The sequence below is a fragment of the Nelumbo lutea genome, chromosome 1, assembly GCF_056320005.1.
Source record: "Nelumbo lutea isolate HS-2025 chromosome 1, American lotus-T2T, whole genome shotgun sequence".
Taxonomy (NCBI): domain Eukaryota; kingdom Viridiplantae; phylum Streptophyta; class Magnoliopsida; order Proteales; family Nelumbonaceae; genus Nelumbo; species Nelumbo lutea.
The window spans coordinates 215,082,415-215,110,294 of record NC_142684.1 but is presented as its reverse complement, the minus strand read 5'-3'; the positions used below and the strand labels follow the sequence as shown (position 1 = coordinate 215,110,294).

The 27,880-nt window shown below is 39.3% G+C and overlaps 2 protein-coding genes across 2 annotated transcripts; one reads left to right on the top strand and one right to left on the bottom strand.

Annotated features, from left to right (window-relative positions):
- Positions 1-7,128: 7,128 nt before the first annotated feature.
- Positions 7,129-17,225, bottom strand: LOC148880921 (uncharacterized). Its single transcript, XM_088963008.1, has 2 exons — positions 16,916-17,225; positions 7,129-7,788 (listed from the first exon to the last, which is right to left on the bottom strand). Exons 1-2 carry the CDS (start codon positions 17,044-17,046, stop codon positions 7,299-7,301), a joined length of 621 nt encoding a protein of 206 aa, XP_088819134.1. The 5' UTR covers positions 17,047-17,225; the 3' UTR covers positions 7,129-7,298.
- A 9,315-nt stretch (positions 17,226-26,540) lies between these two features.
- LOC148880920 (ribosome maturation factor) lies at positions 26,541-27,564 on the top strand. The gene is made up of 3 exons (XM_088963007.1): positions 26,541-26,930; positions 27,008-27,052; positions 27,153-27,564. The coding sequence occupies exons 1-3, from the start codon at positions 26,660-26,662 to the stop codon at positions 27,293-27,295; spliced, it is 459 nt and encodes a 152-aa protein (XP_088819133.1). The 5' UTR covers positions 26,541-26,659; the 3' UTR covers positions 27,296-27,564.
- The last annotated feature ends 316 nt before the right edge of the window (positions 27,565-27,880 follow it).

The window sequence follows — 27,880 nt, the reverse complement described above, 5'->3', positions numbered from 1 at the left end:
GGTAAAAAGAGCATTAGAAAACAGTTACATGGATTTTTAGGTATCACAATGGCACTTCTGACTTGTGTTTATGTTTTTGTAATAGTAAAATGGTATTGGAATGCTGTATTGATGCAAACATGGCAGGGGACAATAACTCTAGAAAGTCCACATTAGGATTTTTACTTACTTTTATAGGGGAGCAATGTCATGGCAATCCAAAATACAGAAATGTGTTGCTTTATCCACTACAGAAGTTGAATACATTGCAACAACCGAAATTTGCAAGGAATTTTATGGATGAAGCAATTCTTTAAAGAATTGGGTATACAACAAGATGAATATGTTGTTCTTTGTGATACTCAAAGTGTTATCCACTTAGTTAAGAATCCAAATTTTTATTTCAAGTCCAAGCACATTGATGTCAGGTATCATTGGATTAGAGATGCTCTTGAGAAGCAATTATAACTATAGAATATCCATATAGAAATGAATGGTTCATATATGATGACTAAATGTTTACTCAAGAACAAGTTTGATTTTTGTATAGGCTTGGTGGGTTTAAGTATGAAGAAGACCTCATCATGAGTCGGAGGGGGAGATTTGTTGGGTTGTCATCCTCATGAGGTGGGACCCATAAATCAATAAACACAAAAAGAAGAAAATGTATAAAATGACAAAAAAGGGAAATAAAAAAGTTTTTTGTATTTTTGGCTTGTCTTGCAAGCCAACACGGCTTTGGCTACCTAACGAATTGGAATAGCTTACTTATAACTCTTTAAACTCTAACAACTCTTTAAGGGAAAGTATTAGAGAAAGAAAAGGGTATTGAAAAGAAGGTTTTGGGAAAAAGATTTACAAGGGCTGAAACAAAGAAGACAAATCCATTTTTCAGCATCTCTTCTTGCTTCCTTGTTGTGCTTCCACTCTTGGTGAGAAATATCTTGTTTGTTGTCTATTTTGTTGATGGTTTTGTTGTTGGACTCCAAGAACCTTCTTGATATTCATCACCTAGTTATGGCTAGATAGAAAAACATTGTATCCTATTTTCATTGTTGGTAGTGGATGATTTGGATTTCGGTCTCGTGGTTTTTACCCTCACATTGAGGGGTTTTCCATATAAATTTTGGTGTCTACTATTGTTGCTTGCTTTGTGTTTGACTATTTGTTTTATTATTGCATGCTTGCTATTTGTTGTTAAAATCTCTTTGTTTTGCACAAGAAAAAACATAGGGATCATTCCCAACATATGTTTGGCAGTTCAATTTGTCAATTAACAAATTCAAGATGATTCCAATACCTATTTGGGTCTGAGATAGGGGTCTTGTTTCAATCCACAATCTAGTGTTTTGGGACAGCATTGCCATTCCCTGACTCAATTCCATGTGTCCATGAAACTAATGAACCCTTAGTATTGAAAATTTTTGGTTGTTTGAGAAGCTTCTTGCACATGACATCACATTATCCTATTCGATTTCTTGTTTGTCTTCTTGGTTAAAAGAAAATTGGTTGCAAATACTCTTCTACCTGACACTCATAGGAACGTATATCATGCATATTGCATAGTAAGCTTCCAAATAGTACACGCTAATTTTCCCAAACAATCAAAGCTTTTCCATAAATATTTGATGGTTCCAATCGACTCACTTGGTAATGTGACTAATGTCTGTCAATATTCAAAAAATGTTGTGTCTGTAGATATGAACTACTCTCCTTCTTGGTTACCTCCTGTACCAAACTTTATTTTGGTTGTTTAATGTATTTTCTTTAGTTATCAAAAAAAGAAAAAAAATTGTCTCAAGTGGTAAGGTCTTTTGTTGAGATGTCGGTCAATAACATATGTGGTCGGGATTGGCTTCCTACAAAGCGTGCCCCACAAACACCCAACAACCCATCCCTTCCATGCACAATATCTCCTTATAAAATAAATCGCATAAGTATGGAGGTATTCTTAATACAAGGCTATAAAGACTGTTCAAACGGGCTTTGCACTAATTGAAGCCCAACTCACACTGGCTTGTGATGAGGAGATATTTCCAATGCACGGAGGAGATGGGCAGTGGGGTGTGCTATGTTGGTAGCCGATCTCTTCTTCACAGCTCAGAGGGTATGCAAGGTCGGCCTAATATCGTGTTATATGGAGATGGGGTGGTGATCACTAGAAAGTCGTGCTCAAATCACATTGTATGAGGAGGAGAGCCCACCTCGACTGGAACTCTTACCTTGCCAACGGGCCGAACTACTTCTTCGCTAAAGCCTATTAGGGGAATATCGGCAGGTTGTAAATCTGCCTTGCCGAGCTCCATGCGCTCAAAGGCCTCCAAAAATAAGATGTCGGCCGAGCTGTCGGAGTCAACAAGAATTCTCTTCACCCTGAAATCATTGATGAGTAACCTAACTACTAAGGCATTGTCATGCGGGTATTGGATCCCGCGCATGTCCTCGGTAAAATAGTTTACCTCTTCTCTTTTGGGACGCTTCAACGGATTGTTATCCTCTTGCTCCAACTCTCTGACTGGATTCTTGCTTGTTGAGGTGGTGCATCTGGCGATGATTGACCCCCCGATGGTCATGTTAATGGTCCCCAGGACAGGTGTCTCTTGCTGCTGTTGATTTCTAGGAGCCTCTTCCTGCTCCCTGCTGGCTTGGGGTGCATCCCTACTCGACTCTTCTTTGGGTCGTTGCTTGTCCTTGACAAATTGCCTCAGGTATCATCTTTTGATGAGGTCTTCAATTTCATTCTTGGGATTCCAACAATTCTCTATATCATGGCCAACATCCCTGTGGATCGGGGGATGACGAATTAGTTTTTCTTCCCAGCGCAGTTCAATTTATCATCTTGAACTAGCGAGTTCAATTTAATCTTTCTCCATTGTAGCTGGCGAGTTCAACTTAATCTCCCAGTGTAGATCGGGGTGTCGTATGCCATTTTTGGCCACGATGAGCTGTATTGCTGGAGCGAGTTGGCTTTTCTTCCCGGCGCAGTGTGCACATCTCTTGTGCCTCTTCTTAGATCCCTCGGACGAGCTGGCGGCATCTATCCCAATGTGAGTCATAGCTCAGCTTTCCACTGGGAGCTAATTGTTGTGGGTCGGGTCATTGACGTGATGCTGGTTGTCATTGTGTTCGGGTGCTCTATTGGAGACCTGAACTTGGCTACGAACCCAGGGTGGAATTAGGTCATTTTGGCCGATTTGGTTTTGACCAATGTTCTATTGAGGTACATGCTAAAGGGGTGCCTGTTGGTTATGTTGAGCTACCTACTGAAGGGGCACATGTTGGAGAGGTGCTTCTTGTTGTTGTTGTTGTTTGTTGCTGTTGTTGTTGCCCCCTACCACGGAGGCAAACTTGTTTTCCCAGGACTTGAGTTGCTCACTCATCCCTTGGACACACCGCACTAGATCATAGAACTAGCGCACGTCAACCACTATAGGATCCATTAGGGGCTCAACCGCAAGGGGAGGCACGTTCACATTCTTCGGTGTTCCAACTAGGTGCAACATTGATCTAGCCAATGGTAATAGTGGGGATCTACCGTTGTTGTTATTGTTTTTGGTGGGCTGATTGCTTGAGGATGTCATTACTTAATTTCCAAAAAAAAGTAAAAGAGACCTTAGCTTTTTGTTGTAGTTTACCACAGACGGCGCCAATTGGTTGCGCAATCTGGAAGCTCCCTCGTGGTAGATGACTTGGACTTTGATATGGATGTCTGCTTAGCTAGGCCAAGCTGACGTATCGCCGAGCTGGTATTTGTATGCCCAAGCTGACATATGCTACAAGTAAAAGAGAGATGAGAGTGCTCGGGCATCTTTTACCTAGGGAGGGCACTACGGTGCTTAAGTTAGAAGTGTTTGAGAATTTCTCTGAGAGGTTGAGAGAGCTCAAGAGTACTTAGTGCGCATACCTTTCTGAGTGGAGACTGGTGCCTTTTATAGGCACCAACACTCAAGGTCTTCTTGGTAACGGGTTTGAGCTCTTTGCGAAGTTGTTTCATTTTGTCTAGCGTGTTAATTTGTTAGTTGTGAGATCCTCACGGAGGTTATGATTCCCGAGCGAGGTCGAGGCACACAGCGCGGTGGATTGTTGTAACGGTCAAGACATTAGCGCTCCTGGTAGTGTGCTGCCAGTAATAGTTGGCGAGCTCTTCCCCACAGGTCACCTTAGGTCCTCTCAACTCATCCAACTCCTGAGGCAGGTCATCATAATCTTACAAGATCTATCAGTTCGGCCTTGCCGAGATGGAGGTCAACCAACTTGGGCGAGGTGCTTCGAGCCAACTTTCTGAGCCGGCCTGCTGATTCAGCGTCAACGTGTCAGCCAGAGGCCATGTGTCTCTATGTGATTGGGAGGACCAGATTACCCCTCATCAAAAACTTCGTTATCTAAATTGAAATCCCAAGATCCAAAATAAAAACCCTTCAGACTAGGATTATGCGATTCACATGAACATCCCTAATTCAAAGGCTGTAAAGATGGTGTGAGGATAGATTTTATGAAGACCAAATCTGTGTAATATGGACAGATTTTGTTTCCCAATCCTTAATAATTTCATTTTGTAAAAACTAAAACCATTCATTCACATAGGCGAACACCCTCCTTTAAACTGCATTGTTATTAGCTGAGGTTGTTTACATGTAATATGGAGGCAATGTAACTGAAATTTTTCGAGGCAAAGATTTTCAAGGAAATGTTGATATTTTCGAAATGTAGTCCAACTGTCCAAGGTAAACTATTTTGGCAGAGCATGTTAGAATAAGCTTTTGTCTTCTGCATCTTTTTTCAATTAACAAAGGGAAAATCCTTATTAGTACCCTGTACTTTGGGATTAATGACACTTTGGTCCCAAACCTTAGAATGCAACAATTAAACACTCGAACTTTCAAAACGTGCCAATCCAGTACCTACCATTAACAGGCTGTTAAGTAGCATTTGAAGAGACATAAATGCCATTTGAGTGTCATCTAATTTTCTTTATCAACCATCCAAGCATTGATAAAAAATCAATAGTCCCAAATCTTTGCATCTTCTATTAAAAAAGTTGGGTCACCGGAATGCCCACTAAGACATGACCCCAACTTTCTTGAATAAAAGAGATAAGAATTTTGGACTGTATTTTTTTTTGTTAACGTTTGAATGGTTGATAAAGAGAATTAGATGACACTCGAAGGACATTTATGTCTTTTCAAATGCCAATTAACATCTGATTAATGAACTAGTTAATGACAAGTACAGGATTGATAGATTTTTTAAGTTTGGGTACTGAATTATCATATTTTAAAGTTTTGAATCAAAGTAGCACTAGGCCCAAAGTAAGAGTTGTAATAATAGAAAATTTTTCCTAAAAAAATTAAAATAAAAATTAAATATAGATCAGAAAAAGCATATTGGGCAATACTTGGTGTCATCATAAAACCACTACATTGTGACTTATTGATTTTATTTTAAGAAATTATCTTTCACATTAATAATTATATATATACACGTGTGTAGCCCGTGCCCTTTCTGCTAGTATTTTATAAACCGATTCATGTAGAAATTATGGTTTTTGAACTTGTACAATCTACACGCTATCTTGAACCAGACCCGACCCCTTGACAACTTTGGCCCATTTTACATTAACTCTCTCAACCGTTGTACTCTTTATTCCAATTCTCTCCCTCCCGTGTCTGGTGCTGGATCGTTGTTAGTTGTAAGGTGAGTGGTGAGTAAACCCTAATCCTGGGAAGTGATATGTTTTTTCTCTTCTACTTCGATGGGGGAATAGCAGAATGTCAAGTAGTTCCTTTTTCTAAGGCCATTGCAGAAATATCTCTATGTTTCTTGGTGGCCAGATCCAAGAATTAATGTTGGGTAGCACCCCCCCCCACCACCACCACCAATGCTTCAAAGGAAGCTACTTTATTGTCAAAAAATTTCTATTCCTTTCTTCCCAAATACACCACAATGAACGATCGTCAGATACTTTTTATGTACCAATGCACAACTCACAAGTGTTGGTTCGCCTACACAAAGCTACCCAAACAAAAAGAACACTCTAGGTGAAATCGACAAAAGCTAGTCTTCTCTCAAGGAAAGGATTTGCATCAGTGTTAGATGTGATGGCCAAATTAAAGTGGAAAAGGTTACAGTGGAGGTAAGAGACCAAATGCAATGATCAGGGAGAGAGGGAGAATTTAGGGTTCTCCCAAGGGGTTAGGTGCAAGTATCTAGCGGGGTTCTAAAAATCTATGCCGCAAGAACAATTTAGGGTTCTAAAAATGTATAAACCTGCACATGACAATCTAATTGCAATATTCCATACTTTTTTTAGGGGGGTTTCATAGCTCATAGGGTTTCACAACAGGGGGTACCAAACCCCAATCATGGTGGCAAAGGGATTTGATCTCAAGTCTCCGCCACAAGTAGCTAGCGGTTACCAAGTGCAATATTCCACATGGTTAATTGAAGGAAAGGTAATAGCAATGGGTAAGTGCTGGAGTCTAGAAATATAAGATCTTTGTTGCGGAATGATACACAAGGGATTAGGTGTGTGCCATGACCCCTAAGTACAGAGTGTTTGTAATTTACCCACTTCGATGATAACAAGAGTAAGACTTGGAGTTAAAGAAGCAACTAATTGTAACCTCATTCTTTAGTTTTGGTTGGATAATTCATGACAAAAGAGAAATTACAAAAAAAAAAAAAAAAAAAAAGATGTAACCCATAAAATTGGAGCAGGATAAGAAGAAATGAAAGTAAATCTGAAGTGCTAGCATGCTATGTGGTGAGACAATCTACTTAAAAGCTAAAGAAAATTTTATAAAACAATAGAAAGCTAACAATGTAATATGGAGTACAGTATTATTAGGAAATACATTGTAACGCTTTTTTTTTCGAAATTCGAAACATTAGGGAATCTCTATAATGGAAAGATTCCATTGCATGATAACAAATGATCAATTCTGAGCCTGAGAGGTCTAAGCACATTACCTATCTTAATATTAAAATGCATTGAGTTTGAGTCATCCCTTCGTTCTACAGACGTTTGTAAGATAGCAGTTGTAATGTGCCTCCGAAGTCTCCAATTCTGAGAGTTGGTCGGCCCATCATCATTCATCAATCAGACCAGGCAGTTCAGCAGAATTGCCAGTCCAATGTTCAATTTACAAATTTACAATAAAACTTTTCTTTATTTATTTATTTGTTTCACAATCTTAATGCCAAATTTAATGTAAAGCTACTTTAAAAGTTTATTCCTAGTGGAAAAATGATAATAATAAAAGAAAAATACATAAAACAAGGAAAAGGAAACCTCTTGCAAATAAAGCTCCGTTCTTCCATCAATTTCGCAGCATCCACTGCAGTATATCTTTTCGGATTACTCCCTCAAATCCACTACCTTTTGCACAGTTCAATCTCTGACTCTGCATCTCAGGCCCACAGAAGAACAAGTGCCAGTATTGGACATTGGTGCCAACTGGTTTTGCTGGAAACACCATCGTTCCCAGAGTAGGGAAAGATTTTCGCCATATTATGTTCATTGATGAAGCAGATACTCGTCCATTAATTCCCCGATTTCCATTTTCTCCACTGGATCTTTGGACTGGTCCCTGAGGTTGCCTGCCGGAGGAGGTGTTTGTTACATTCTTGGTCATGTTGCCGTTGCCACCACTGGGAGGCGGAGGTGGATCACCACGGATATTAGCTGATGGTTTCATCCTATCAAGCCACCTAAGAATCCAGTTTCCCACATTCCTACCAACTTCTATATCTCTTTCTTGTATGTTGCGGTGAACCTTTAGTGCTATGTCAAAAACAGCACGCGTTCGCCTAAAAATAAAAATAAAAAATAAAAAATAAAGGTGGGAAAGGAGTGAGATAGAAGCTCACTAAATTTACCATACCCAATTCCAAGGTTAAAATAAAATGATAGTGGTGATGATAGGGAATCAGTTTGTGTTCTCTGCACAGACTGTACAGAATCGTCCAACCACATGTCCATTTACTACAAATTCTCATATAAATTGCGGGCATCAGTCCTTCCATATCTAGAGGTGTATGGCTGCTTACCAAAATCAGAGAAACGAAGGGCTTGCTTTGCTAATGGCCAGTGATCCAAAAACCATTTCAGGGGGTGCCTTACAGTTTTTTTTTTTCTTTTTTGTGATACTTGAATGCTTTTTGTAAACAATTCTAATTAAGATACACTGGTATATTCCCGATGTACATGAGCTGATATATGAAAATTTTGAGCATTTATAGTGCCAATACTTGCAAATATGGTGTTATAGAACATGCCTGAGATATGACACACTTTGCCAAGGTAACCCTGGTTGGAAAGAGATTGGCATGTTCCACAAGCCTCCAATTTGTGTGCCTTGTGACCATAATTCACCATTTTTTCTCATAAGGACAAGTAATCAGAAATGCACCCGAAAAACCTTTCATATGCTATGTATTCATCCATCATTAATGCTCATCAAAAAATATGCCCAGTTTAATGTACACGAGGTTTCTATATAAGTATTATTTACATATACTTGTTCCTATATGATATTAGACATTCCAAGGTAAAGGATGTACTCAAGCCTAATCAAGTTCGTACAATATGCCTAAAGCAAATCCTTGGCTAAACCAATGAAAAGAGCATACTATCTATGCATTATTTTCACACTAAGCCAGGATAAGAAGAGCAAAAATCCAGCACCACAACATTTTAACTTGCCATAACACATTACAATGAGGCATCCTCATAAACCTTGATCCCTTGCTAACCAGCCCCCAGAAATGGCAGACAAAGGCATATACTGTGAAAAGATTTTCCTCCTTGTTCTGATGGTGGATCAATAGGAGACTAGGAAGTAGAAAGGGCATGAAGGACACTAAGGGTAGAAAGGAGGATATTGGCACATTGACATGTCTTTTGATTCTGTGTTGGAAGTGGCTTCTTTGAAATCTGGTGAGTGAGAACAGGTATTAGGGTTAAAGTTCTATTGAGTTATACAATTTTGGAAACCAAATCAACAAAAGAAATGGTTGATTTCTGTTAACCCTGTTTCACTATTCCGTTCTGTTTAATGTCAATCCATTGTTAAATTCTGAATGCTTAAATCATTTCTTACTACTCTGACCTATGCCCTTTTTTATCTACCCCTAGCCCTTCTAGCTCCTTCAACTTGCAACAGATCACTTCTTCTTAAGGTTGCTGTCAATTGTCTTCTGTAAACGTGACTACACCATCTTAGTCTACTTTCTCTCATTTTATCCTTTCTAGTTTTTCTACTCGTTCATCTCATGCATTTCTCCCAAACTCATTTTCGGAACATGTTGTTTCTTGACTGCCTAACACTCTGCTCCATATAGAATAACTGACTTTAAACTGTTTTATAAAATTTCCTTTGTAATCTAAGCCATATTCATCTATCACATAAGACTCCAGATGCAGTCCTCCATTTTGCCCATCATGCTCTAATCCTATGGGTGACATCCTCCTCAACCTCTCCCTTGTTATGAATTATTCAACCAAGGTACCAAAATGGTTACATTGAATTCTCTCTTAATTTACAATAACTAAGAAACTTTATAAGGCCGCATTTATTTGCAAAACCATTTTCATTTGCACTGGTGCAAAAGTATGGGAATGCAAATATGATAGGCCCCCAATTAATTTTACATACACCAGGAAGGGGAAAGGTCAGCTGGCGGCCAGGGGGGGGGGGAAATAATTGAACATGGGGGAATTTATGGCTGGAGGGAATAAGGAGAGTTTTTGTGGCATTTATAGCTTGTCAGTTGAGAATAGGAAGAGTATAGGGCATTTAGCATTTATAGCTTGTTAGTTGGGAATAAGAAGAGTGGGGCATTTATATTTCGGCCAGCTGGGCATTTATTATGGAAGGCAGTTAGGCTGTAAGATGTGTATAAGAAGGGGCTTTGGGGGATGGAGAAGGCAGACTTTTGCTGAGTACAGAATTCTAAGAGTGCTTGGGAGAGCCGGCGGTCTCTCGAAGAACCGACCTATTGTAAGTGATCATCTTTTCTTCTGAATGAATATCAGTTCCCTGTTGAGGTACTAGTGGTTTGGATTCTCCTGTGAGTCTGAGAACTGCGTGTCAAATTTCTGGGACATATCAGTGGTATCAGAGCACGTCTTTCCTCGGCTATGGTGACAGCTAAGGAAGTGGCATCGCAGGTGGAGGGCTTCGAAGAATGCTTGACTTCTCTACATTCTGAAGTGGATGGCTTGCGTGATGAGATAACAGATGGACTGTCGAAGATCACATCCCTGGAAGGAGGCGTACAAGACTTGGTAAGGCGTTTTGATCTGTTGCTGCAGCAACAGTCCTTGTCAGATCCTTTGTCTACAACTGACAATGTTCCTCCTGTATCCGCATCAAGTCGTGCGGCTGACAAAGGAAAGGGTGCAGCTTTCCCAACGTCCCCTTCAATGACAGTCCCGGAACATACTTCTAATTCACTTCCTTGGAAGTTGGAGCTGCCTATTTTATATGGGGAAAATCCAGACGGTTGGCTTTTTCGCGCGGAGCGCTATTTTGAGATTAATGACTTGCTTCCAGCGGAACGTCTGCAGGCGGCAGTGGTCTGTTTAGAAGGTGATGCGCTGGCGTGGTATTATTGGGAGGATGGTCGGCGACCCTTTCGTAGCTGGGCAGAATTCAAGGAACTCCTCCTTGAACGTTTCCGATCAACTCAGGAGGGAAACTTGCAGGAGCAGCTTCTATCATTACGTCAATCCACTACTGTCAAGGAATATCATCGCCATTTTGAGGTGCTTTCTGTCCCCTTACGTGACCTACCAGAATCAGTCCTTGAAGCAGCCTTTGTGAATGGGTTGTGCCCAGATATCCAGGCCGAACTCCGATAGATGGAACCCGTTGGACTGATTAGAAAAATGGTTGCAGCCCAGAAAACTGAGGAAAAGAATCAGGCCTTATGGGCCTATCAATCCAGTTCATATCCTCGTGGGCCCGCAATGTCCCTCTCTGGAACCCACTTTAACTCACGGGTTTCACAAGTGACTACTTCTGCTGTCACCCGACCTACACGAGCCGCAATCCCTCCTCCTCCTGCATCAGCCCCTATTATTAAGGCCCCACCTCCTGCTTTCAAAAAGATGACCAACAAAGAGATGCAGCAGAAACAAGCGAAGGGTGTATGTTTCCGTTGCGACGAGAAATACAGCCCGGGACATCGTTGTGCTCAGAAATCACTTCAGGTTTTATGGGTTCAAGATGACATGGAGGGACTTGATTCTGATGCGTCTAATTGGGACTGCACTTCTGGGGACACTGAAATTGCTCCGACTCCAGAATCAGCCGCACTTTGTGTCTCGTCTCTTGTTGGGTTGTGTGTGGAAAATTCCCTTAAGGTGTGTGGACGTATTTTGTCACGTGAGGTGGTCATATTGGTAGACTCGGGTGCATCCCACAACTTTATGTCTGCAACTTTAGTGGAAGAATTGAAATTACCCCGCATCCCTACACACGAATTTGGAGTTCAGATGGGAAATGGTGATGAGGTGAGAACTTCCGGAGTCTGCCGTCAGGTTTGCCTCAACTTACCCGAATTGGATGTCATTGCTGATTTCTTTCCCTTAAAGTTGGGTTCTACGGATGTCATTCTTGGTTTTCCTTGGTTAGCATCCCTCGGGGACTCAGTGATGAATTGGGGCAACATGTCTATGAAGCTCAATTTGGGAGGTGTCCGGGTAAAGTTGCAGGGCGACCCTTCTCTCTGTTCCTCTTAGGTATCTTTGCATGCCATGATGCGCAACTTACAACATGAAGGACAAAGGGTTTTGATAGAATTAAAACAATTGCAGATGGTGGATCCTCCGTTGAACTTTGTCTTGCCTACACCCCCGCCAATCTCCGCCTTACTAGATGAGTTCAAAGATATTTTTGACATGCCTACGGGCTTACCCCCTGCACGGGCTACGGAACATGCTATTGTCTTACAGGAAGGCACTTCTCCTATCTTTGTTCGTCCTTACAGATATCCTCAAGATGAGATTGAACGTCTTGTCTCTAAGATGTTGGCTGCGGGAATTATTTAGCCAAGTACAAGCCCCTACTCTAGCCCAGTCCTTTTAGTCAAAAAGAAAGAGGGAAGTTGGCGTTTTTGTGTGGATTACAGAGCCCTTAACTGTGCTACGGTTCCAGATAAGTTCCCCATTCCGGTCATCGAAGAACTTCTCGATGAGCTCCATGGTGCTTCTATTTTCAGCAAAATTGATCTTAAATCGGGCTACCACCAAATTCGGGTCCGCAGTGAGGACATTCCCAAGACTGCATTTCGCACCCACAAGGGCCATTACGAATTCCTTGTCATGCCCTTCGGTCTCACCAATGCGCCCTCGATCTTCTAGTCATTAATGAATACTGTATTCCATGATTTCCTCCATCGCTTTGTGCTGGTATTTTTTGATGATATTCTGATTTACAGTGCTTCCGAAACTGCCCATTGGGATCACCTCCAACAGGTCTTCTCTGTGTTGCGCTCCCACCGTCTCTTTGCCAACTCAAAGAAATGTATCTTTGCTCAGCCTAGCATTGAGTATCTGGGTCATATTATTAGCGTGGCTGGTGTTTCTGCCGATCCTTCTAAAATCCAAGCCATGGTTGACTGGCCTCAACCATCTTCACTTAAAGCTCTTGGCGGTTTTTTGGGACTTATAGGCTATTATCGTCGTTTTGTGCGTAACTATAGTAAAATAGCATGGCCATTGACGCAGCAGCTTAAAAAGGATGCTTTCTCATGGAATGTGGAGGCTGAGAATGCATTTCGGGAATTGAAACGGGCTATGACGACCGTACCAGTGTTGGCCCTTCCAGATTTTTCCCAACCCTTCTTGATCGAGACAGATGCATCTGGGGTAGGTCTCGGGGCGGTATTAATGCAGAATAATCGGCCTATAGCTTTTTATAGCCACAAGCTTAGCCCGTCGGCACAGTCAAAATCTATCTACGAGAGGGAATTAATGGCCATTGTCTTTGCTATTAAAAAATGGCACCCCTATCTTCTTGGAAGACGCTTTATTGTTCGGACCGACCAGCGTAGTCTCAAGTATCTGTTGGAGCAGTGGATTGTCAAAGGTGAGCATCATAAGTGGCTTCTTAAGCTTATGAATTATGACTTCGAGATTCAGTACAAATCGGGTGTCGATAATACCGTGGCTGACGCCCTATCCAGAGTTCCTGCCGAAATGCATTTAAACTCACTTACAGTACCTATTTTTTCTTGATTTTGATGACCTTAAGGAGCAAGTTGATGATGATCCTTTTCTGGCCAACATCAAGCATACCATACAGCAGGATCTGACTGCCTATCCCACCTATTCTTTAGTTGGAGAACACCTACATTATCATGGTAAATTGGTTCTACCAACTTCTTCCCCATTTATCCCCCTCTTACTTAAAGAGTTTCATTCGGGAGTTGTGGGAGGACATGCGGGTATCCGCCGGACATATAGGCGCATAGCAGCTGAATTTTACTGGCGGGGGATAAGGCATTCTGTCCAGGAGTTTGTGCAGGCCTACGATGTGTGTCAACGCAATAAATATGAAGCCATGTCCCCTGTTGGCCTTTTACAACCTTTGCCTGTACCTGAACAGATTTGGGAAGATGTTGCTATGGACTTTATTGAGGCTCTAAGGGGTTTGATACAATTATGGTGGTGATCGATCGTCTCTCCAAGTATGCCCATTTTATCCCTCTCAGTCATCCCTTCTCAGCTCTCACGGTTGCTCAGGCCTTCCTGCACAACATAGTCCTTTTACATGGCATTCCCCGCTCGATTGTATCTGATCGTGATAAGGTCTTTATGAGCTTCTTCTGGCGCGATAGTCCTTCTCAGCTCTCACGGTTCAGAATTGCATCGTAGCTCAGCTTACCATCCTCAGACAGATGGACAGTAGGAGGTGGTTAATCGTTGTTTGGAGACTTATTTGAGGTGCTTTGCAGTTGATTCCCTCTCCCGCTGGTCTTCTTGGATATCGTGGGCAGAATACAGCTATAATACCTCTTTTCACACTACTGCTAGCATGACACCTTTCAAGGGGGTTTATGGGCGTGATCCTCCTCCATTAATCCGCTATGAGCTTGGCTCTACGACTAATGCTAATGTTGAAGTTGTTCTCCTTCAGCGAGATGCTATACTCCGGGAGTTGCGTGCTCATCTACACCGGGCACAACAAAAGATGAAAGACTCGGCTAATGTGAACCGCCGGGATGTTAGTTTTGGGGTTGGGGATTCGATGTATGTACGAGTGCGACCTTATCGCCAGCAGTCTCTAGCTCGCCGAGCCAATGAAAAGCTTGCCCCTCGATTTTATGGACCATTTGCTATTGTGGAAAGAATTGGTGTTGTCACTTATAAATTTCAACTTCCTCCAGAGGCAAGGATTCACCCTATTTTTCATGTCTCGCAACTCAAGAAGGCAATTGGCAATCATATCTCTTCTCCCGTGATTCCTTCCACTCTGTTAGCTGATATGGAAATGCTGGTGGAACCTGCGGCCGTTCTGAGGGTGCGTCCATCCACTATGCCTGGAGTTACTGGTTCGGAAGTGCTTATCCATTGGCAGGACCTGCTTGATTTTGAAGATTCATGGGAGCCCTTTGACTTACTTTGCGACCAATTCCCTCATTTCAAACTTGAGGACAAGGTTAGACTTTGGGTGGCGGGTAATGATAGGCCCCCAATTAATTTTACATACACCAGGAAGGGGAAAGGTCAGCTGGCGGCCAAGGTGGGAGGGGGGGGGAATAATTGAACATGGGGGAATTTATGGCTGGAGGGAATAAGGAGAGTTTTTGTGGCATTTATAGAGTTTTTGTGACATTTATAGCTTGTTAGTTGAGAATAGGAAGAGTATAGGGCATTTAGCATTTATAGCTTGTTAGTTGGGAAGAAGAAGAGTGGGGCATTTATATTTCGGCCAGCTGGGCATTTATTATGGAAGGTAGTTAGGCTGTAAGATGTGTATAAGAAAGGGCTTTGGGGGATGGAGAAGGCAGACTTTTGCTGAGTACAGAATTCTGAGAGTGCTTGGGAGAGCCAGTGGTCTCTCGAAGAACCGACCTACTGTAAGTGACCCTCTTTTCTTCTGAATGAATATCAGTTCCCTGTTGAGGTACTAGTGGTTTGGATTTTGTTGTGAGTCTGAGAACTGCGTGTCAAATTTCTTGGACATATCAAAATACTAGTTTTTTTTTAGGTTTTATTTTTTATTTTTTAATTTTTTTTATAGTGCAAATAAGCAAAAACAAAAACTTAAAGCAAAAGTAAACAAGAATTTGCACTTTTCATTTACACTCCCATGCATTTGTACTAAAGCAAATGAAAAAAATCATTTTGCGAACAAATGAAGGCTGAGAAATTCCAGCAATGGAAAAAAAAAATCTCTTTAGAAGACAAAAGTAGGTTTAATCAAATCAAGTCCTCTATAGTTCTTAGGTATTTATTTTCCATTTTCAGGGATCCAATGAAGTAATATAGAAAAAAAAAAAAAAAAAGATTCTTGTGGAATCCAAGGGACCTTAAAAAAGGATAATCTTATCAACTGGCAAGGACTCAGGAGTCACTGATGTTGGTGAAGTAACAGAAATAGAAACAATTCTCTCCTTGGGAAATGGCTGTTGAGATTCCTTGGGTAGAAGCAGAGTTTAAGGCATATTTTAATTAGAAGTACAAGCTCCATGCTAATGATTGAGATACTGGATTAGCTGGTAGTATGACCTGGCTATGAACTTGGATATTCATTTAAGTTGTCCATCCCTCCTCCATCAATTTCATTAGGTATGACCTTGTTTATAGTAGGAGAATTTTACCATAGGAAGATTTGAATTTAGAGATAGTTGACTATGAACAAGTATCATAGACTTAATTCCATCTCATTCCTTAGGAATACCCAGACTCTTCTGCCACATCCTCCCTTCCATCTGGTCATTCATGTTAACAAAATGTCATCGTTGACTCCAAGAGTGTTGATAGTGGAATTCAGTTTTTTGATCCCAAAGCTTTCTTCTCAGATCTTCCTTTATTGAAGGTGCTTAATAAATGTTGTTAATACCCAAGCTCCTCCGGTTAATTTGGCCACACCCTCTAAAAGTTAGAATTTTTATTAGTGACTAGGATTCTAGGAATACCAAAAAGAATACATTGACAATGTTAATCGGAGGAGAAAGACTTGAAATTTATCCCTTCCCAAATAGCAACTTATGCAAGAAAAGTGGTGAGAATGTTAACACCTTTCATCTCTTGTAAGTTAGCAACTGACACAGGGATCCCAACATAATCTTATCAAAGGGACTAGAGGCTTCGAAGATTAATTAGAAAATGAATGAGTTATTAATTGGTTCTTTGGTTGATAGCTTGGCCAAGATCAATATTGAGAGGAGTTATTGTTGGGGTTCTTTTATTCTGGACAAGTTCTCTTTCTATTCTGTATTTGTTCTTTCTTGTTAGTACTCTAGGTAGCTTGTTGTGGGTAAGAACCCTTTATGTTATTGCTTATATATTTTCATTTTGATCATTAATAAATTTCCGTTATTCGTCCACTTTTCAATCCTCCATCAAAGAATAAGATCTTTTATTCCTATTATCAGCCTTTGCAGAAAGAAGAAGAAACCATAAATAATTAAAGCAAATGGCCATCTTCCTCAATAGCCCGAACATTGATACTGCAAATGCAGGTAAGCGATTTGATATCAACTACCAGTTTTTATGAAATATAATTAAAGCACCTAAAACTGCAATCTTTAGCTGCAAAACCGTACTTATCCAATTAGATAATTAACAAACTCCTTCAAGAAGTGGTTCATTTCTTGGTAATCATCCAATAAAGAAGAATGGAATAAAAATCAAATTCTCCATGAACAGAGATGAAAAACAATAAAGGAGAGAAATTTCAGAGACGGAGCAAGAGAAGACTACCTGTAAACAAATTGTCGGAGCCTAACATGCCTAGGGCTAATTAGACGACGCTGAATCTTCAAAACGAGCTTGTAAGTGCGTTTCAGTCCCAAGAAGTAAGCGGTTCCCAATGTGATCTCCCACAGCACCATCTCTCTCGGTTTCGGCTTCTACGAAAATTTGATTCCTTCCCCTCTTTCTCCATGTTTCAATCTGGCGCAATGCCAGAAGACTCATCTCGATCTTCTCTCTTAGCACGTGTTCCGCAGACAAGAATCCATAGATAACAAGAAGCAAAGCCCATGAGCCATAGCTAGCATATGATAGCTCAAGCCCAAGCCCAAGCCCATCACACCTAACTATATTGGATTTGTCCACCTAATTGCATTCCAGCAAAAATTGCTTCAGAAAGTTTATTTTTGTGATAATTTCACTTTGATCCCATCTGTCACGGGGGTAATTGTTGGGGCCCCGAGTGGCATTCGAAAGGGGCGAGTAAGCCTACGCAACAAAGCAAGCACACACAAAAAGGCAACAAGATGGAACACGAATTAGCAAAAGGCTATTTGTATTGCAATAATCAGTGGCAAGCACAAACACAGAGTACAGTGTCGAGGGGGTCTCGTACTTAACCTTTACACGCTTATGAGCTCACTCGACTACCTACCTCCCCTCAAAAAGTACATTAAGCTTTTGGGAGAGTGACAATAAAAAACATCAAAAAGGTGAAAAATCGTACTACAGTATTACAATAATGTCATTGACAATCCCCTCATACAAAAGTACATGCATAGCCCACCCATGACACTCTTGGACACTGGAGTGGCGGCTGTAGGCATGATAGTTGGCACTTGATGGCGCGGCGAAGAAAACACTTGTTACACATCATCATCATACGCTTTCTTGTCTTTCATTAGTTTGTGTTCGTTTTCTATGTAAAAGTGGAAAAACAAAGAACACACTTTCCAATTGTTAGGACTTAGGAATTCCAGAACAGTTTGGAAATTTATGAACTTGTCTGAATAGGCTAAGCCCAGCCCAGTCCTAGTCAGGCTGGGCCTGTTTGGTGGACCACCCATTGGCATTGAATATTAATTTAACAAGTGCAAATATGAGAGGGGCCCAACCAATGCTATTCAATTCAGACTGAGCCTGTTGGGCAACCCATTCCCACCAATCAATTTCTTAAAAAAAGCCCTGCAAGTAGCTCAAACAGCCTTTGTTGGGTCCCCTTTGTTTCATTAACCAACTTGGTAGAGGAAAACCAACTTACCTACTTCAAAGGATAAAATTCAAAAAAAAAAAGAAAAAGAAAAAGAATTAGTAATACTCAAGGAAAGGAAGAAAGGGTAAACTAGCCACCCCATTCTTTTTGTTCTCATCTAAATAAACAAAACAAACATGCCTTTTTCTTTGTTGGTTTCTTTTTGCTTTTCTTCTTTTCCTTTTCATTATTGCTTAGTGGTGCTTCTTTTTTGTATGCTTTTCTTTCATACATCTTAGTCTATTTGATCTTTGAAAGAATCATTCATTCTTATCATACTGAACTACCATATCACTATCGCTAACCCATTTAGAAAATCAGAGAGAAATAGAAAGTTAGGGAAAGCTCTTAACTAATTTAGGAAATTCCTTAACAATTCGCAGTCTATGGCTACATGTTAGGCAGGTCTAGCCCTAGTTTTTATGTAGGTTTGGCTTGATTTTCTTAACTGTAGGCTGACCCTGGTCCAAGGAACTCTTGAGTTTCTTAGCTGTAGGCTAACCCTGGTCCAGGAAACTTGGGCCTGACCTAAGTTTGGGTTGGGCTTGGGTTGAGCCCTTGGGTAGCCTGAGCCCAACTCAAGCCCAATCGAACAAACATATATATGCTAGGAATGGCAATGGGGCGGGTTCGGGGCGGGGATTACATTCCCCATCCCTGAGCCCGATCCCCCAAATCACCCCCATCCCCAGTGGGAAAGGAGTCCCCCCTCCATCCCCACCCCCGACAGGGATGAATTTCCCATTAGAGACCCAAATCCCTAACGAGATATGTATGCACACATCTTGGATCATACTATGAAAGACTGAGAGTCTGAGACAGAGAGATTGAGATTGAGAGAGAGAGAGAGAGAGAGGACCATTGCGAGAGTTGAGGTTGGCGATGAGAGAGAGAGTCCGATGGGCGACGACGACGGCAACGATGGTTGGCGACGATAGTCAAAGGTTGAAGTGACGACAATCGGCGAGTGGCGACAACAGCTCTTCTTTGAGTAGCTATTCTCTGTCACTGGAGTATCTCTGTCCGATAGGCGAGTGGAGACAACGATGATGGTCGGTGAATTGGCGACCAGCGACAAAGACGAAGGAAGAGTGGAAAACGAAGGCACGAAGCTAGGGACCTAGGGTTCAGAGATAGAGTTCTCTCTTCTCTCTGTCGAAGAGTTTTGTGTTTTACTGTCAAGGGTTTTAGTATTTTACTATTTTTTAAGTTTTAATCTTTAAAAAAATGAATAATAATTATTATAATTATATTATATTATATTATATTATATTATATATATATATATATATATATATATATATATAAATTGGGGATGGGTTGGGGTGGGAATTGCATTCCCTGTCCCTAAAGCCGACTAGGGATTCAGGGGTAGCCCCATCCCAGACCCCATCAGGTCGGGGAGCCCGGGTACTCGTCGGGGATGGGGAAAATTGCCACCCCTAATATATGCATACATGACTGCATTTTATTTATATAAAGATATCTTTTATTTAATTATATACATGTATATGTATATTTGCATTTTGCAATTATAATTTGTACATATTTTCAATCAATTCTACTCCTAAATTTGTGCATATATTCATAAATTCTTTCAAACTTGACCAACCCACCCAAGTTCAACTAAGCTTGACCTCACCCAGCTCGAGCTTGAACCTAGCTCAAATTGTGTTAAGTTATGTTCAGGGTTAGGCTTGGGTTAATAAACTCAAAATTGAGCTTGGGTTGGGTCGAACCCAAACCCAACGTTTGCACATTTTATGGTTTGGGCCTGGATTGAATGCCAACCTAACCCAACCCACCCACTTGCACCCTTAACACAATTTAAAGAGCTAAGAGGCTAGGACTAGATCAAGTTGTTCAAACTACCCTAAAACATCTCATAAAAATATAGGTGGTGTTTGACAAGTCTTCTATGCAATCTTTTGGGCTTCAACAAGCTCAGAAGACTGAAAAATCGGCATTTTCCCATTTGGTAACTAAAAGCTAGAAAGATGAGAAGACACGTGTGGAAAGACCCGGAAAGATAAAAAAACGCCAAATTTTTGGAAGTTTCAAATGAAGCTTTATGGTCTTTTTGCGTGATATATAGTTGTTAACCATGTTTTTAAAAGCCCAATAGACCGAGCCGCTTACCGAATGGTCTTTGCCTTTAAGTATAAGACCCCAAAAGCTCAATATGTCTTTTGTCTATTTGGACTGCTGGAAGATATTTGTAAAAAGACTTGCCAAATGGCACCATAGTTTATAACACATAGCCTTCTCATCAATGGACTGAAATGTCTCAATTTCAATTTCTTTGATACTAATTAGGGGTGTCAATAGGCCATGCTATATGTATACAAATATTTGAGTGTGTGCAATGTTAATGGGTGGAGTTCAGTGTGGACTTATCATAATTCAAAGTATCAATATTGTAGATATACAAAAAGTTCATGTATAAAGTCTTCAACCATAAAAACATTTAAATAAATATTAATGTTTAAACCTATTAAAAGGACATAAACCTTAATATTTTGAGACTTTGAAAATCAATACATATTATATGATATGCTATGATATGTATCAATACTTTAAACCTTAGATTTAACTGAACCAAAAAACCAATTAAAGTTGATTTGAACCTGATGGTGTTAGATCAGTGCGGTTTATCACTTAATCCAACCCATTAACATCCCTAATACTATATATATATATATCAACTTGCATTTCAATTTGATGTAAATAAAATGAGGCCCCATTTGGTTCGCGGGAATAGGGTTCTGGAATCGGAATCGGAATGGGCTATTCCAATTCCAACTGTTTGGTTGGGCGGAACTGGAATCCCATTCCCATTTCTGTTGGAATGGCATATCCCCATTTGAGGGAATGGCCATTCCCTGCCTCTCTTTTGGGAATGAAATCCCATTTCTACTGATTTTAATTCATATTCTTATTTAAACAAAACAGACTATGGGAATGAACCATTATGATTCCGATTCCAGAGGATTTTGATTTCGATTTCTATTCCGATTATGACTACGAACCAAACGGACCCTAATATTTGTATTTGTCTTTATTCTCTGTGCCACATGCGTGTTAAGGAGTGGAGAGAGACTATATATATATATCAACTTGCATTTCAATTTGATCTAAATAAAATGAGGCCCCATTTGGTTCGCGGGAATAAGGTTCTGGAATCGGAATCAGAATGGGCTATTCCAATTCCAACTGTTTGGTTGGGCGGAACTGGAATCCCATTCCCATTTCTGTTGGAATGGCATATCCCCATTTGAGGGAATGGCCATTCCCTGCCTCTCCTTTGGGAATGAAATCCCATTTCTACTGATTTTAATTCATATTCTTATTTAAACAAAACAGACTATGGGAATGAACCATTCTGATTCCGATTCCAGAGGATTTTGATTTCGATTTCTATTCCGATTCTGACTACGAACCAAACGGACCCTAATATTTGTATTTGTCTTTATTCTCTGTGCCACATGCGTGTTAAGGAGTGGAGAGAGACTATGAGAGATCCATTGTAAAGAAATCTCAAGAATAACTAAATTAAACACAAATGCACTTCACTTGCTGGAATATATATATACTATAAAAAGTACAAATAGGGTCTAAGATTTATGGAAATTTTTAGACTAAAATACCCTTTTTTGAAATAGGGTCCCTATCTATTATGAGGGCAGAGAATGTAATTTGAATACTATTATTCATTGCATTTAATTCTCTCTCATTAAATTCCATTTAAGGTATTAATTCTCATTCACCCTCATTTAACCATACACTTAAGGCATTTTTGTTTCTTTTAATTACTAAATTCCACTAATTAAATTCATACATAAATAACTCTAATAAAAATTAAACAATTTTGGGTCAAATAGGCGAACCCATGTTGCATTGTTGCCACAATTAAATAATAAAAATTAAAACTTGATAAAATGCAAAAGAAATGGAAATTAAAGAAAAACTTGGGAACATTTTTAATATCATATATTCATCATACTAGACAAGAATACGTATGATAAATAAGAAATACTTTTATTAATGATGGAAATTGAATACAAAATTTAAAACTAATTGGAAATAAAATTATTTTCTTATTCTCTCTCATTAAGTCTCATATCTAAGGTATATTCTCTCATTAAATCCTATATTTAAGATATATTTTTCTCATCATTAAATTCTATTAATTAAATCCACAACATTGATTTTAAAAGTATAAAAATAAATACTTTGAAAAATAATTTGAAAATAAAACAATTTTCTTCCCTCCCAGTGGTGGGTAAGCAATTTAACCATTTGGGTCAAATGGGTTAACCAATAATGTCATAATTAAATAATAAAAATCAAAATAAATAATATATATAAATTGAGCATATCTCTAATATTTTATATTCATTATATTAAATAAAATTAAGTATGAAATGCAATAAATACTTTTATTAATGATGGAAATGGAATTACAAATCTAAAATAAACCTTGAAATTAAATTAAATGATGTCATAGTCAAATAATAAAATTTTTATAATAAAAATACAAAAAAAAAATCACAAAAATGAAGAAAAAATTAGAGAACAATTTGGGCACATATTTGATGTTACATATTTATAAAAAATAAAATATTGGGTCCACCTACAATATTATACATTCATTATATTGAACAAAAGTAAGTATTATATATAATTTTATCAATGACGGAAATGCAATAATAAATGGTTTAGGTGGTGGGTTAATGATCAAACTTTTCAAATAAACTCATGGTGATGTCATAATTGAATAATAAATATTTAAAAAAGATATAACATAAAAAATGAAAAGTATACAATTTTGTTGACAACACTTTGAGACATTTCTAATGTTATATATTCATCATATTAGATAAAAATTTATTAAAATAAAATTTAATTTTATTTATAATAGAAATAAAATGTAAAATTAAATAATAATAATAATAATAATAATAATTGTCATTGTAATTTAAAATTTTAAAGTACAATGCACGTCAACATTTACTAGTGTATATATATATATATAAAGATGAATTTACTTTTCAAAGTCGTCTTCTTTTTCTTTTTTTTTTTCCTTTTTTCTGACGTAGAAGTAAAGCATGAATTAAGAAACGAAAGTCTAATCATAAACTATTAAAGAAAGATGTCTGACACACTCACTTATAAACTTATGTATTATATATAATTTAGTCTACAAATTCCACATTTAACAAATCTAAGGCGTGAAGAAGGCCTAAGCTTAAGCATGCAAAGAAATCCAGGAAAATAAATGGCTGTCTAGCGTCTACGTTATAAAGTATAAAAAACTTTGGCTGTCCATCTTCAGCATACAACTTAGGCCGGGTTGGCCCGAACCCAACCCTGATCTATTGGGTTGGATCAGGTTGATGTTTCGGTTAGGGTTAGGGTTTAAATTTATGAACCCGACTTTACTTTGGGTTGGGTTAAGGTTGATCTCTCGGGCAATCCGATCCAATCCGAACTTGAACTTGACTCTATAGTACATATATATCATATATAAATATATGTTATATATATGATATCACACATTGATTTGTTTATATGCATGATAGTTGTAAAGCACCTACTACATACTATCATTTATTTCTTTTAAGATAATCACTGCACTTAATCCTAATTGGAAATACCAAAACCTTAATAACATTTTTTTATGTTTTTTGAATATTTTATTGTTTATCTCCTCTTTGTTGTTTGCCACCCATAGTTTAATGCCCATAATATTATAAGCTACAACTCATAATAAACTATAATCATTTCAAACATTTTTTTTTTATTTTGTATTTAAAGAACCAATAAAAACATCAAGAAATAAATACTAATAAAACATAGGATTAATATATGTAGTGAAAGTTGAGTTAAGATTTGAGATTAGAACTTATGGTTGGGCTAGGGTTGGCCTCAACCAAATCTAACCCGACCCGACTTGCAGCCCTAAGTAGTTTACATTGTTAGTGGGGATGAAAACAGATCGGATCGAATTTGAATCAGGGTATATTTGAATCCGATCCAACACTATTCATATTGGATTTGATATGATCTGATATTGTTTATGTTGGATCCAATTCGATCTGATATTGTTCATGTTGGATTTGATTTGATCTGAAATCCGATTGGATCTGATATGACTCAATTTGAATTCAAATCCTATCGATAAGTCAAATATTTAGATCTCATCCAATCCGACTTGTTTTTTAAATATTAATAGATTATTAAAAGATAAATAAAATATGCTAATTTAAATAAAATAAAATAAAAACAAAATATAACATATATATACATGCATTTTATAAAAAAAGAATAATATAACAAATTTATAAATAAATAAATAACATATATATATACATGCATTTTATAAAAAATGAATAATATAACAAATTTCTAAATAAATAAATAACATATATATATATATATATATATATATGTATTATTTATAAATATATAATATAGAGTGGTGATTTGAAACCGATCCGAAATCTGACTTGAAATTCGAACAGGGGTGATTCGAATTCGACCAAATAGGATAGGATAGGATCGAATCGGATCATGATCCGATCCATTTGCACCCATAGTTGTCCATAGACTCTCTCCGGACAAATTAATTCATACTAGAGGTGTAAATTGGGCCGTGACGCTCGCGGCCCGACACGGCCTGACTCAACTTTGGACGGGTCTGGCACAATGGCACGTGGGCCATGCCAGGCCCAGCACGACCAAGTGGGCCATGCTGCCCACGACCTTCGTGCCAACATGGCCCAGCCCGACATGACCCAGCACAGCCCATATATATTATTTATATATATTTTATATTATATATATATAATATATAATATATTATATAAATAATAATTAAATAATAATATATAGTATATATTATATTAATAAAATAAACAATTGTTTTCAACTTTATCATATTAATTATTTAATTATATATATGCAATAGTATACATCAAAATTCATATAAAATTAAAATTTTAAGTTTTTTTTTAATTTTTTTAAATAAATAGGCAAAAACTTAGACCCGACTTAGGCCAAGGCTTGGCCCACGGGCCAACCTTGGACCATGGGCCGGGCCGGGCTGAACCTCAAACTATTTATTAGGGAGGGTGGCACGACCCATGACGGCCCGCACTTTGCACAGGCCACCCGCGATCCGGCACGACCGGCCCACTTTACACCTCTAATTCATAGAGAGAATTATGGGTCGAGCTGGGCCAATGCTAGGCTTTGCACCTGTGACGAGGGCTATAGACTGGGCGTAGGCATCGCCTGATCCTATCTGCACTGGCTCATATAATCTTCCAACTCATGAACCCAGCCAGGACCTCGATAGGCCCATTCAAAGCTTCCCTTTTCTCTTCATCCAAACGACTCAACGACACCTCCCATAGGCCCCATGTTGGATACAGCTGATATAAAGAAACCCAGGTTTGATTCGATGCTCTTTATCCATCTAACATATTTGGTCCACGTGTACATTGTACAAGGATTGGCATCCACCATAATCTGCCCCCACTTGAGATATTTCATCCACACAGGGCGCCTTACAACAACCTCACATGTTAAGCACAATGTTAGAAGTTTAAGAAATAATTTACAAATTGGATAGTTGGAAACTTGGAAATCATCTGACCCTTCTAATTTTTGGTTTCTGTGGATGGGCATGGCAGCACCTAAGGCTAAGGAGCAACCACGACCGTCAAAAGCGAGCACGGCTAGAACAAGTTCAGACTTCAGACTTTAACAAAAACAATACGATCGACAAACCAAAACCACTTTTTCTGTTCTATGGACCCAATATTAATAATACTCTGTCAATTGGTCGGGTTAAAGGGTAAAATTCGGACGAGGGTTTTAATGCTTCAAATTTGGTTCGGGTTGACGCCCGTACCGAACCCGATCCGTCGACACCCCTACTCAACACGAAACCCTAATTCGGATGCCGATATCAAACTCCATGTTACAAGTTAATAAAATACTACTACAAATGGAAACTGTTGATCAGATCTCCAGCGGTTGCGATTTTGATCCGGAAGAAGTGTGCGTATTACGCAATGCGCACGCACTGTTACCCTATTTAGAAATCTACAGATACAGACCGCAACCTGCTTGTGCTTGTTGAGCGACTAAATCCAGTTAATACGCTCCCCACATTCCAAGATTAATCCATTATTAAATGGTAATTAAAAACTAATCAATTAATTAAAACCATGGTATTCCAACTAAGCAAATAGTCTTTTCCAGCTTTTTTTCCCTACTCAACTCATTGAAAACTGGACAGTGAGAGCCTGTGAAGCAAATAAGGGCACAGTTGGAAATAAAAAAAGCCATTAATATCAAATTGAGAAAAGGAAAGAAAAACGAATGGCTTGCAATTAAAAGGCCTAGACAGCAAAGGCATCATCATCATCATTATCATCGTCTCCCTCCCCACCCCTACTTCTCCCTCTCTCTCTCTCTCTGCTTCTTTCAACATGCAAAGACAGTCTCTAGGCTCGCCTGGGTCGAAGCTCCAAAGCCATGGCGTAGGAAAAGAAGAGAGGGTCGATGAGGAGGACCATAAGAAAAGGGAAAGCGCCGGTGTCGGCGGTTGTGGAGCCGTTGCGGACGAAGAAGAGAACAAGGGAGAGAAACTTCACCGGTCGATGACTTACCGGGCCGACAGATCCATACATCTGATACCAATCCTCACGATCTTCTGCTTTCTCGTTCTCTACCTTTGTTCTTACGATCCTTCTCAAAAAGGTATACTTTATAAACTGCGATAGTTGTTTATCTCTTTTCATCGCTCTTCTCTGAACACTATCTACTTATCCTCGCAGATTTAGCTCATTTCAATGGTTTCCAGAGATCCTCGAAGCCCATAGGTATAATGCAGCTCCTTTAGTTGTTCTGATGAGGTTTATCCGCTTTTTTTCTCTAGTTTTTTTTTATTCATTTCATTTTTTACATGAACTGGTGGATCAGATTCGACAGAGATCGGAGATTTCGGGCGGTTTATAGATATAGAGAAAGGCGATTTGTTGGCGATACGGAGCCATCGGAGCTTGCAGGAGGTCGGGAGGGATGCTCGTAAATCCCGGTTCCACCGAAAAATCGCCGATTTCTAGATCGCATTACCCGGTTCTTTTCCAATCCTCTCTTCCTTTGCTCTGCTGTGCTCTGTCGCTGCTTCCATAGTTCCACCCTTGGCTTCGCACGCTCGAGTTCTTGGCTTCTGCTGTCGTCATGGAACTCGCGCGTGTGTAACTGGCTCGCGGCCATTTGGCTGCACGTGTGCCTCTCTCTGATTAGAGATTGTATAAAGAAACAGACTACGAGTCTCCATTTTTACACGATACAGACTACACAGAAGAATAAAACTCAGCCCTTTCTCGCCCCTCAGTTTCCTTACAGAGCCGAGATTGCTAACGTGCACCCGTTTAGTTGCCTCTAGTAACCTGTGCCACTGCGCTGCTTTCCAGCTGGATTGACCGTTGCTGTCTCCGAGCGAGCTCGGTTGAATCGCCAGCTGGGAAGAGTACTTGTTGATCAGATTGTACAGGTCCGCGTGGCGTTGGTTAGTAATGGCAGCGCACGATTTATGTTCTTTCTCTTTAAATCTTCTGCTTAAAATCGGCGATTACCGGCATGCCGAAAAATAATCGCCGCTTGGAAAGATCACGTGTCGGGTTACTTCACTACTGTAGAACCAA

Excerpts from the sequence above, each read along its gene's own strand:
- LOC148880921 (XM_088963008.1), bottom strand. The coding sequence starts at position 17,046 with ATGGTGCTGTGGGAGATCACATTGGGAACCGCTTACTTCTTGGGACTG. Across the intron at positions 7,789-16,915 it reads CTCCGACAATTTGTTTACAG|GCGAACGCGTGCTGTTTTTG; the intron begins GTAGTCTTCTCT and ends TTTTATTTTTAG.
- LOC148880920 (XM_088963007.1), top strand. The coding sequence starts at position 26,660 with ATGCAAAGACAGTCTCTAGGCTCGCCTGGGTCGAAGCTCCAAAGCCAT. Across the intron at positions 26,931-27,007 it reads TTACGATCCTTCTCAAAAAG|ATTTAGCTCATTTCAATGGT; the intron begins GTATACTTTATA and ends TTATCCTCGCAG. Across the intron at positions 27,053-27,152 it reads GAGATCCTCGAAGCCCATAG|ATTCGACAGAGATCGGAGAT; the intron begins GTATAATGCAGC and ends CTGGTGGATCAG.